At 41.6% G+C, this 13,264-nt stretch overlaps 1 protein-coding gene across 1 annotated transcript in view; it reads right to left on the bottom strand.

The window, feature by feature from the left end:
- The window catches only part of angpt1 (angiopoietin 1), a 277,757-nt gene that overhangs the window by 24,402 nt on the left and 240,091 nt on the right, over positions 1–13,264 (bottom strand). The window contains exon 8 of the mRNA XM_061882058.1: positions 831–961. Coding sequence (XP_061738042.1) covers positions 831–961 — 131 coding nt within the window. The remainder of the gene's footprint in view (positions 1–830; positions 962–13,264) is intronic.

Here is a 13,264-nt window from a genome sequence, read left to right as displayed (position 1 = left end):
AAAAATATTATATGGCTCTCACGGAAATACATTTTGAAATATTTGGTTTTCATGGCTCTCTCAGCCAAAAAGGTTCCCGACCCCTGCCTTAGCAGAAAAACAGCCCCAAAGCATGATGTTTCCACCCCAATGCTTCACAGTAGGTGTGGTGTTCTTGGGATGCAATTCAGTATTCTTCTTCCTCCAAACACGACGAGTTGAGTTTATACCAAAAAGTTCTATTTTGGTTTCATCTGACCACATGACATTCTCCCAATCCTCTGCTGTATCATCCATGTATCCATTTTGGCATAAACTCAACTCGTCGTGTTTGGAGGAAGAAGAATACTGAGTTGCATCCCAAGAACACCATACCTACTGTGAAGCATGAGGGTGGAAACGTCATGCTTTGAGGTTGTTTTTCTGCTAAGGGGACAGGACGATTGATCCGTGTTAAGGAAAGAATGAATGGGGCCATGTATCGTGAGATTTTGAGCCAAAACCTCCTTCCATCAGTGAAAGCTTTGAATGGTTGACCAAATACTTATTTTCCACCATAACTTGCACATAAATTCTTTAAAATTCCTACAATGTTAATTCCTGGATTTTTTTTCCACATTCTGTCTCTCACAGTTGAAGTGTACCTATGATGAAAATTACAGACCTCTGTCATCATTTTAAGTGGGAGAACTTGCACAATTGGTGGCTGACTAAATACTTTTTTGCCCCATTGTATATATATATATATATATATATAATAATATTATAGTGTCTTGAAAGTGTGCATTTTTGTCAATGCTTTATCCAAAATGTCCTCTGTTTGACCATGAAACGTATCGATCTGCACTCACCACCAGTGAGCATGAGAGCGCACTTGCACATGCAGTTATCGTTGTCCATGTCCTTGGTGCTGAAGTCTGCCCCGTGGATCACCAGGCTGCTCTGTCTGCCTGCCGTCCCGCTGTGGCTTTTCAGGAACAGCCTGAAAGACATCAGGAAGAGGGGAGGCCGGACATGAAAAACAGGGTGAGGCCGAGGGAAGAAGGGCCACGGCAGTGTGAGTGACGGGAGGCAATAAAGACATAACATGCTGCAGGAGATGTCTCCTGGGAGATGGTTTGCGTGTGTGAATGAGCTTATGTGGAGCACCTGTAACAACATGAGAAGGACAGACTGGATATAAAATGACAACTCGAAGGGCAGTTGAAGCAGATGTTAAGTTGAAGAGTTTTATGGTGTGTTAAACAGATCCGCTCGAGTGGTCGCTACCGGAGTCAGGAGGAGAGTTTTCGCATGATACTTTTACCAGACAAATGACATTGGAAAAAATACAGAAGATGTCTGAAGTGCATACTGTAAAATAGTATAATTGTTTCAAATTAACCAAACAGTAGCTCATTTTTTGTCATAATCTTGTCATGTCAACAGTGAAATTACCAGTGCAATACATTTTCATAACAAGGTCACTACTACATAGTTTGTCTTCTTATATTCTTATTTTTAATGTTATGTTTGTATTCTCATTGTTGCTGTTTATTTTCATGCTTATTGTTATTTGTTCTATTTTATTTCCATTTATACCCCCAATGTTTACTTTTTACTTTTTAAATGCAATCCCAATTATGTACACTGCTACTGGAATTTTAATTTCCCAGAAGGAACTCTCCAGGAGGAATCAATAAAATACTATCTATCCATCTATGATTCTTCATGACTGTATTGGACTTGTGTTTATTGTTTACCGACTGACAATAAGATGACACAACTGTTCCTGGTTGTCAATCGGGAAGCTTCTTCTGCCATGGTCGTCTTCTTTAGGAGGCTGAGTAGTTTTGATTGTTTCCTTGACAACCGGTGTGCATTTTAATAAACTGTTGTGATAGTCAGATCAAACCTTCTGAGGCATTGAACTATTCTGACCAGGTAGTTTGACACACAAAACCCCCTGCTGGCCAAATGTGTAATGACAAAGACCTGTAAGTTACCCACATAATGTGGAGGGGTGCTCAAAAGTCATAATACATAAACAAAACTATAATATATATATATATATATATATATATATATATATATATATATACATATATGAATAAATATATATATATATATACATATATGAATAAATATATATATATATGTATATATATATATACTTTTTAAATACACCAATGGTGCAACTGGACACATCCTCAGTGATGTAACCTAGGATCACAGGGGGTTTCGGGTCTTTCAACAATCAGACCCCCTCCCCTAGGCGACCCAGCCAGGGTTGATCAGGCCCCAGCCTGTGTCCAGGTAGCGCTACTGCCCTACATGCCACGCCTCTCCCCTCCTGATCCACAGCCACCTTGATGCCACTTCTGCTGCATCTGTGACTAACTTCATGGCCCTTTGCTGGCTGGCCCCTGTGATGCCAAGCATTCTGTAGGCCCTGCAGAGAGATTTGCCCACAAACCCTCGACACCCCACTTCAACCGGCCGGCACATCGCTCGCCACCCATTGCTCCGACACTCCTCCACAAGCTGAGAGTACTTTGCACTCTTCCTCTCATTGGCCTCCTCCATACGGTCCTCCCAAGGCACTGTGAGCTCCAAGAGGATTACCTGCTTGGAGGCCACTGAGGTGAGCACAATATCTGGCCTTAGTGTTGTTTTAGCAACCACGTCAGGGAACTTCAACTGCTTTCCCAGATCAACTGACAGCTCCCAGTCGCGTGCTGTTGCCAACAGGCCAGACGAGGTGTTCCGGGCAGCCGGTGTTGACTTCTCCCCAGCTCTGATGAAAGCAGTACTCTTCACTGGGCGGAGGCTCTTGCTGTGACTGACTCCCCTGCAGATGGCATCAGCTATGGCCTTCAGGACCTGGTCATGTCGCCAGCGGTACCGCCCTTCACCCAGGGCTTTTGGACAACAGCTTAGGATGTGCTCCAAGGTTCCTCTCCTCTGGCAGAGGGGGCACCCTGGTGTCTCCACCTTTCCCCAGGTGAAGAGGTTGGATGGACTTGGCAGCACATCGTAGACCGCCTGGATCAAGAACTTTATTCGATGGGGTTCGGCTTTCCAGAGCTCGGTCCATGTGACCTTACGCTCTGATACTTGTTCCCATCTCGTCCAGGCGCCCTGTTGCCGCATTCCCGCCATCTGGCAGGCTCGCCTTTCCTCAACTCCTGCTCGCACTTCCTCGAGGATCAGTGACCTCTTCTCTTTCCCCTGCGCCTTGTCATAGCGAGGTGTTCTTCTGCTACCTAAGCCAGATCTCCCCTGCGCCACTGTTCCCACCAAAACCTTTTGCCGTAGCCTTGCCTCTGCAACATCCACAGCCTCGACAGCTCTCCACTTCCGCCCCGTCCTGACTTCAATCCCAGCCTGTGCAACCTTTGGGTCACTGGACTCCCGATACTGTAGGAGCTCCCTGGACCGTGTCACCATGAACTCCTCGCTCAGGCTGCTGATGGGGAGCTTCAGTTTGTTGTTATGCCCGTATAGAGCAATGCTGCTCAGGCTTCGCGGCAGTCCTAGCCACCTGCGCAGGAACCTACTGACCCTCATCTCAAAGCCTTCCACCGTTGAAATGGGGACTTCGTACACCATGAGGGGCCAGAGGATCCGAGGCAGAATCCCGTGCTGGTAAATCCAGGCCTTGAACTTGCCAGGAAGGCCAGACTTATCCACCACGGTCAGCCAGGTCTCCAGGTCTTGGTTGGTCGATCTTGTGGAGGCTGCGTCTCTCAGGCTGCAATTAAACACCTTTCCCAAGCTCTTCACAGGTTCCTCGGTGAGTGATGGTATTTTGGTGGTGCCAAGTGAGAAGCAGAACTTGCCAGTAACCTTTCCTTTCTTTAGCACTAGGACCCTCGACTTGGCCGGCTTGAAGTTCATGCGAGCCCAGGAAATCACCTCCTGAAGGCCATTCAAGATCCACCTGCAACCTGGGACGGATGTAGTGGTCACTGTCAGGTCGTCCATGAAGGCTCGGATGGGTGGCTGCCGGACTCCAGACCTGGAGAGGGGACCTCTGCACTGAACTTCCGCAGACTTCACCAGCATGTTCATGGCGAGCGCAAAGAGGATGACTGAGATCGTACAGCCAGTGATGATCCCCTTTTCAAGCCTGTGCCAGTCGGAGGTTGTTTTTCCGGAGGAGACTCTTAGATGGAAGTTGGCATAGTAGTCCAGAATGAGGTCTCTGAACTTCTTTGGAATGTGATGCCGATTCAGTGCCTCTTCGACCAGCTTGTGGGGTATGGATCCATAGGCATTTTCGAGGTCCAGCCACAGAACAGCCAGGTCCCCCTTATTCTCCCTGGCTTCCCTGATGAGCTGAGTGACCACGCCTGTGTGCTCCAGACATCCAGATACCTCTGGGATCCCTCCTTTCTGGACCGATGTATCAATGTAGGAGTTCTTCAGGAGGTAGTCTGTCAGTCGCCTGGCCATGAGGCTGAAGAAGATCTTCCCTTCAACACTCAGCAACGAGATGGTTCGGAACTGATTGATGTTCTTAGACTTCTCCTCCTTTGGGATCCACACACCCTCTGCCTGTCTCCACTGGTCTGCTACCTTGCCCCTCCTCCAGATCACCTTCAAGATTCTCCAGAGTCTGTGGAGTAGTCTTGGACAGTTCTTATAGACCTTATAAGGTACTCCACTGGGCCCTGGAGCAGAGCTCGTCCTTGCCCTGCGGACCACCTCCTGGATTTCCTTCCAGCCGGGCTCTTTCCCATCGAAGTCAAGCGTTGGTGTTGGTGGATTGATCAAGGACCTGCAGGGGCCTAGGTCTTGTTCTCTGCATCCATCGCTGTAAATTTGCTTGAGGTGGTGGTCGACCTCAGCTTTGGAGCAGGCCAGTCTACCGCTTCGCTTCTGTCCTAGCAGCTGTTTTGTGACTCCAAAGGGATTCGCCAGAAAGGCAGCTCTCCTCCTGGACCTTTCCTTCCTCCTCCTCCTATGCCACTCCGCTCTCCTCAAGGTTATTAGCTTCTTGCGGATTATACAACGTAGTTCCGCAAGAGGCCCCCTATCCTCTTCACGTGCAACCTTGAACTGCTGTCTTAAACACTTCAGTTCCTGCCTGAGCTGATGGATTTTACTCGCTCTATTGTTCATGATGTAGGGGGGCTTCGCTGCCCGCTTCTCCTCAAGTCCAAACCTCTCTGCAGCGAGGCTGATGATGATCGTGGTCATCGTCTTGAGGCGTCGATCAGCGTCCCCTTTGGCTGTTGTTTCCAAGATGGTATCAGCATCTTCATCAAACTGGAGCCACTCTTTCTCCTTGCTAGCTTGGGGCCACTTTACCCGACGATGTTCTGATGTCCTGTGTGCTTCTGGTGGTTGCATCACCTGGAGGCTCCGGGCACTGTGGGGTGACTCCGGGCCTGGCTCCTCCTGCGTCTCACCAGGCGTAGTTCCTGTGCGCTGTGATTCTACCACCTTCTGCATACACTTCATCCTGGCCTGGTGGATCCGCAGGCCATGTCGGTTCTTGCATACCTTCCCACATATGCATTCCATAGTCGTCGTCGTGTTACCATTGCCATGTGTCGTCAACCTTTGATCCGTCCAGTGGGATTCTCTTCCGCCCCCCCTCTCGGGAATCCCTGGGGGTATATTTCCTGTAGGTCGATTCGTAGCTTGTTGTGGGTTCCTTCCTCTCAGAAGGTGCAGCTCGGGATGCTACCCCTCACTGCCCCGGTGCCGTCTTTCCGGGCTGTCCGCTGTCTCTCCAGCTGTCACCAATCTATACTTGGTGGTCAACCAGACTGTTCCTGGTAGTCACTGGTTGTCCCAGAAAAAATATATATGTACATACACACACACACACATATATGTGCGTGTGGGTGTGTATATATATATATATATATATATATATATATATATATATATATATATATATATATATATATATATATACATACATTTTCTATGCTTATTCCCTTCAGGGTCACGGGGACGCTGGAGCCTATCTCAGCTACAATCGGGCGGAAAAAAAGTACACAACTGATGGTCCCAACCCCATTGATAATGCAACAAATTCCACTAATCAACCCTGATAAGGCACACCTGTGAAGTGAAAACCATTTCAGTTGACTACCTCTTAGAGCTCATCAAGAGAATGCCAAGAGTGTGCAAAGTAGTAATCAGAGCAAAGGGTGGCTATTTAAAAAAAACTAAAATATAAAACCTGTTTTCAGTTATTTTACCTTTTTTTTTGTTAAGTACATAATTCCACATGTTCATTCATAGTTGTGATGCCTTCAGTGACAATCTACAATAGTCATGAAAATAAAGAAAACACATTGAATGAGAAGGTGTGTCAAAACTCATGACTTGTTTTTTTTTTAAATGTTTTGGGATTAAAAATATCGAAAAACTATTATTCATTATGTTATTTTTGATAAGTACTTGTATTAAAAGTTAAAGTAAAGTACCAATGATTGTCACACACACACATTAGGTGTGGCAAAATTATTCTCTGCATTTGACCCATCACCCTTGATCCCCCCCTAAGAGGTGAGGGGAGCAGTGAGCAGCAGCGTTGGCTGCACCCGGGAAGCATTTTTGGTGATTTAACCCCCAATTGTATGTAATCTCAATTACTTTGTACATTCATATCCTAAATATTGTAAAACTGGGATTGGGTTGAAATTGCTGTATATTTCCTTATGAGATTAATTTTTGTCTAACATTTTGAAAATGAATTTAAAAAAATGTTTTTTAACCCAACACTGCAAAAGCTTTTGTAATCTGTTTTAAGAAGGTTTTTATTATTATCTATATAAAAAATATTTATTACGAGAATCATGTTAAAGCGATTCTGAATCAAATTAATTGGTGAGAAAGAAAAAAATATAAAATTTGGCATGCATTACATCCTTGAGTCTATTAAGGCTCTCAGAAATTACTATGAATTTTCATAACATGTTAGTTTCGTATGATATGGCAGGTTTTGTCATGTTTTTTGTGATTTTGGGATAATGGCATATGGGCCTTGGGAGGAAGAGGGACTACATATATTGTTTTCTAACTCAGACAGGGGTTGGCAACCCAAAATGTTGAAAGAACCATATCGGACCAAAAATGAAAAAAATAAAAATCTCTTTGGAGTCGCAAAAAATTAAAAGCCTTAAATAAGTCTTATAATGAAGGACACACATCATGTAAGTGTCTATATTTGTTATATTAGCCTACTATCCAAGACTGATGCAAATCTTTGTTGAAAGAAATTTTGTATTTTAATTTTTATTCTACACATTTTTGTAACATTGAAAATCATTAGTAAAAAGGAGGCTTCTCACAGGATGAAATAACCTCTGGAAATGACTGTCTCAGAATGGCAAACGCTATTGATATGTGCGTCCAAGTTTAAAAAAAGGGCAGGCTGTTTTCTTCTTAAGTACAATCTTTGCAAGCTGGGTAACATTTGCTGAGGTCTGGAACAACATGGCACACAAACAATTATAAGAAATGCAGCCATTATTACATACAGATATTGTGTCATGCAAATTTGAATTAAATACACAGAGGACATAAGTAAAATAAATTAAATGAGCTCAAATATACCTACAAACGAGGCATAATTATGCAATATGTACATAAAGCTGCCCTAAATAGCACGTTAGCATTGATTAGCTTGCAGTCATGGATTGAAAAAATATGCCTGAATAGCACTTCAGAAAATTAATCAAATCTACAAAGCTCAGCTTTGAGCATTCACGCACAGCATAAAATGTTAGGTTGACAAAATGGACAAAGAAGAAGTGGCATAAAACACGTCTTTTTGTGGCTGCACGGAGAAAGTTGTACAAGTAAACAAACTACGATGAGTTCAAGGATCACTGAAATTAGTAGGACAAAACGGTGCTTGCCAAATACTCTCATCAGTGAAGCATGTTTAATATAGACAGTGGGATTTCTAACTATTAGGACGGTTTGTGTAATGTTTATCCTCCTACAGAAAATATATTAAAACAAAACATTTTTTTTCTTCATCTTTTTCCATCCATCCATTTTCTACCACTTTTTTCTACCATTTTCATATATCTCTGAAAGAGGTCCAGGGAGCCACTCGGTCGGCGCTAGAGTCGTGGGTTGCTGACCCCCGATCTTGGAAAACGATATGTGCAGAACAGGGGAGCTTTCTGCATTTTAATTTTTGCTTTTAAGTGATTACTTTTTTTCTTGACACAACCTCTCCGTCATCCAACTCTAGATTTGTGTTGGCTGATTGAAAGAGAATAAATGCAGCATGTTTTGTGTTATCTGATCAAGCCTAATGTTTAGAGTTAATGCAGAATCCGATATTGACGTTGCCAAGGATCGGTGCCACGGCTCTTGGCATTAGAGGCAAGAGCGTACTCCGTTACGCCACAAGAGACTTGCAGGATTGCGGACGAAGGCTATTGTTTTTTGCTGACAAAGGGGTCGACAGTTTAGATCAATTTTGCCGTACAACTTTATATGTGTCCTGTTACATAAAAAAAATTATTGGCAGCTTACACGAAAAATTGAGTCTCTATCTGAAGTCCAAACTAACCGCAACTTTGTCAAAAACCAACATTTTGAACGCAGCTTTAGTGTTGTCCCGAGAAAAATCTGAACTGCAGTCACGTGAGGCGTCACATGTCATCATTTCCGGCTCCTCCCATACATGGCACAAGCATACCCAACACATACCTCGAAGCCTCGGCACATTTCATCACATCCCCACGGCACTATATTTCTTTGCATTGACCACGCTGAAGCTACTTGGTTTTTCCCTAAAACAAGTTTTTTTTTTTGTTTTTTTTTCCTGCACGTAGCCTCCTGTCTCTCCATCCTGGGGTCCCACCAACAACAACCTCCTTGCTAAAATGTAACACACCTGTTTCAAAAGTTTGGATGAGTTGACTTAGTGTCAGGTTCAAAAACTGATGACATTTATTAAACAGACAAAGAAGCAAGGAATTACACATAGACAGAATTCAATTTAGCTCAATTGAGGAAAAATGTCTGGGCTGTACTCTTTCTACAGTCTCCCACCACGCTCTGATGAAAGATTATACGCATCCTGTTTTATTTTAAACTTCCCCTGATTACATGGCAACAGCTGTTTCTAAAGGAAGGGGGGGTTGTAAACAGCCGTCGCTTCAAAGAAAAGTTGCCTGGAGTGGGGTATGGTGCTGCTTTCCTCTCCGCTTTGTAGATCTCGGGTCAAGACAAAATCTTCCTGTGCATTACAATACATCAAGGAAACCGACACCTTCATGTCGCTACACATCCTACACAGTGGAGTTTTACAAGCCTTTTGATTGGTAAGATCAAAGACAGCTTTTGTCTGCTTGCCGGGAACTCATTAAAACACAAAGTTTTTTGACATTTAAGATACAATTATTCTGACACTTAGACTTTGACAAACTTTAATGATCCACAATGGAAATTGTTCCACACAGTAACTCAGTTACAGAGGATGGAAAGTTAAAGGATAAAAAAGGATAATGCGGGTGTAATGTAGACTAAAATGACCAAATGAAGACCAAATCGCGCAAAAACCAAAGACATTTTTTCCATTCGAAATTATGCAAATCCAATTAATCAGTTATAGAAGACAACACATGAGCATAAAATACATTTTATAATGAATAATTATAATTTTACATACATAGAATAAAGTGAATTACATACAAATGACAAACTAATGAATAGAGAACAAGACTCTTGTTGGCAAAGAGAGGGACAACTTCGTATTTTGCTATGAAATACTTTTACGTTTCAATAGGGTTTCTTGCCTTCTCTAGGACTTTATCTATATCCAAACTGCTGGTATTCACAACTAGTGATGTGCGATACCAATAATTTTCTTTCTGATCGGATACCGAGTAAAATTCAGGCTGTTATCAACAATACGAATCCGATACAAATTATCCCAATTTGTGTGGTGAAATGTAATAAGTAGGGTATTTTAAGTGTTGCTGACCTTCGGGGATCAACTTCAAACGATATAAACTCCCCGAGCTAAACAAATGATGGCGTTATTCTGCACTGAATACAAGGGCCATTTTTGATTTTATTTTGTAAAACAAATGCTGAAAACACACAAGTATTACCGTATTTACCAGATTATAAAAGGTGCACTGCCGATTAGAGGGTCTTGTCAGGTCTATTTTCATACAAAAGGTGCAAAGGACTTATGCAGATCCCAAACACAGATCAGCAGGTCCTAGAAAGTAAGAAAAGTTGCTTTTGCATAATATTGTGAAACAAAACGCCAGATAATATGTCTTACCTTATACACACACCATAATAATACTCGTATGTTGAAGCACAGTACGATCCATCAAGCGGTACAGCTTCATAGATTACCAAAGTCGCAATAACACATTTTTGGTAGATTTTTGAGCGCCGTGTGTAATTTTCTATATTTTCAATGGAACATATACAATGTTGGTGTTATTTATGTGAGTCATTGATACAAAAACTGAGTTTCCACTGTACTTGAAATGTTGACCATGTTCAACCCCACACTATCTAATAAAAACCAACACAAACAATCAAATTGTTACCTTTACAAATATAGTCAAGTTCAGATTGACACGCAAACGTCAGTGTGTGATGAACTTTGCAGTGTTTTAAAAAAAAAATTCTGGGATTGTGTGTTTTCGGGAAGACGTTGACCACTGTGCACGTAGGAGTATTACAGCTTCTATGCCTCAGAGAGATGGATAAGACTCCCTTTAGGAAAGAGTCATTTACACTGAAAGACTCATTTATTTAGACAGCTGTGTAAAAGGTTGATCTGTACAGAACACTATGAAAAAAAAAACATTTCATATAATGCTCCAGTGTAAAAAGGAGAGCCTTTTATAATCACTAGTAGTGGTGATAAGTGCATGTAAAATCATTGTTGTGTTGATGGTTGGAAAGCAGCATTCAAGATAATAATATTAAAGCCCCCAAACAAGCAAATATGGTAAAATGTATCTTACAAAGAACCAATGTCCAGTGGAGCCTTTTTTCTAACATTTGTAACTCTTTCGAAAGACTAAAAACGAGGTATGTGGCATACATTGCATCATCTTCCGGTAGTTTATATCAGGCCCTGGCAATTATTTTGACTCAAAGGGCCAAATTTAGAGGAAAAATTGTGTCTGAGGGCCGGTATACCTATCTATCGGTTGTTTGGCCACAATACTCAGCAATATGTTTGGAGGAGAAAAGGTGAGGCCTTTAATCCCAGGAACACCAATTCCTAGCATGGTGGTGGTAGTATTATGCTCTGGGCCTGTTTTGCTGCCAATGGGACTGGTGCTTTACAGAGAGTAAATGGGACAATGAAAAAGGAAGATTACTCCCAAATTCTTAAAAACAACCGAAAATGGGTCTTTGGCGCAGTTGAATGTTCCAAGAGGACAATGACCCCAAACACACGTCAAAAGTGGTAAAGGAATGGCTAAATCAGGCTAGAATTAAGGTTTTAGAATTGCCTTCCCAAAGTCTTGACTTAATTGTGTAGACAATGCTGAATAAACAAGTCCATGTCTGAAAACCAACAAATTTAGCTGAACTGCATCAATTTTGTCAAGTGGAGTGTTCAAAAATTCAAACAGAAACTTGTGGATGGCTACCAAAACCGCCTTATTGCATTGAAACTTGCTAAGGGACATGCAAGCAAATATTAACATTGCTGTATGTATACCTTTGACTCAGTAAATTTTTGCTCACATGTTCAGTAGACCCACAATAAATTCATAAAAGAACCAAACTTCATGAATGTTTTTTGTGACCGACAAGTATGTGCTCCAATCACTTTATCACAAAAAAATACAAGTTGTAGAAATTATTAGAAACTTAAGACAGCCATGACATTATGTTCTTTACAAGGGTATGTAAAGTTTTGACCAAAACTGTATATATATATATATATATATATATACATATACATAAAGACAGTACAATTGATCACCCCATTACATGGCGAATTGTCGCATCCAGCTCACCATACGAAAGCGCAGCTAAAAGATGTAAACTATGCCTGAAATATTTTTTTTTTATTATACACCACCCCAGCATGTCCACTTTAAAAAAACACAACTAACTGGTCTCATCATGCCAGCACGGAAGCAAGGCACTGTTGTGTAACCATGGCCACACCCCCATGCAATGTACCCTATATATATATATATATATATATATATATATATATATATATATATATATATATATATATATATATACACAGTGTTTCCCACAGGTCAGGCATCTATTTGTGGTGGTGTGGTCGACCGGCGGGGTGGGGTGGGGTGGGGTGGAGGGGGGATGGGAGGGATGGGGGGTGGCAGTGGCGGCGGCAGCGATGACCAAGAAGAACGCGGAGTTGGAATATAATTACAACACTTTATGTACATATTTATATACATATTTATATAATATTTTCATATTTATATAATGAGTAACTACAAGCTCCATTCACAGACAGAGTCCCATTGCTTTTATGAGCGGCCGAGCGAGTCAAAAAGCCGAAAAAAAAATAAAAATAATAAATAAGTAAGTTATTATTATTTTTTTTTGTGGCGGCCGTAATTCTTTCATGGCGGGCCGCCACAAATAAATGAATGTGTGATAAACTCCGATATATATATATATATATATATATATATGTATATATATATATATATATATATATATATATATATGTAACGACTACAGACACCTCAATAATGATTCCCGGGCGTGGCCACTACTGCTGCTCACTGCTCCCCTCACCTCCCAGGGGGGTGATCAAGGGTGATGGGTCAAATGCAGTAAATAATTTTGCCACACATAGTGTGTGTGTGACTATCACTGATACTTTAACTTTAACTTTTTAATAAAATCCCCTGAAGAGCAGGGAACCCTGCAAAACAGGCTTGTAGGGATCAAATCAAATCAATTTTATTTATACAGTGAGATAGCCTCTTTGTTTTTTCCTGACTTAACGTATATTCAGCTCTAGTTCGGTATTGAGCACTGTATAACGGATACACCACAATACATATATAGATATGTAAACTGTGATAATCTGATGTACAGTGTGTGTGCTTGGGTCCCTATTTTTAGGAACACTAATACAAAACCTCACAATAACATCTGGTTAAATGCTAAAACCATGACAGACCGCCTTAAAAAAACGAATACACATGAAATTAAAGAATGTGGGATTTACAATAATACCTATGAAGGATAAAACACTGAATATTGACAACATAGAAACGTCACAACCCCCTGTCGATTGACGTATTTTACAAACTCAACAAAAATGTAACAAACACAG

Source organism: Nerophis ophidion, linkage group LG21, assembly GCF_033978795.1.
Source record: "Nerophis ophidion isolate RoL-2023_Sa linkage group LG21, RoL_Noph_v1.0, whole genome shotgun sequence".
Taxonomy (NCBI): domain Eukaryota; kingdom Metazoa; phylum Chordata; class Actinopteri; order Syngnathiformes; family Syngnathidae; genus Nerophis; species Nerophis ophidion.
Note: the sequence above shows the minus strand (reverse complement) of the source record. Positions and strands in the feature narration are given on the sequence as shown.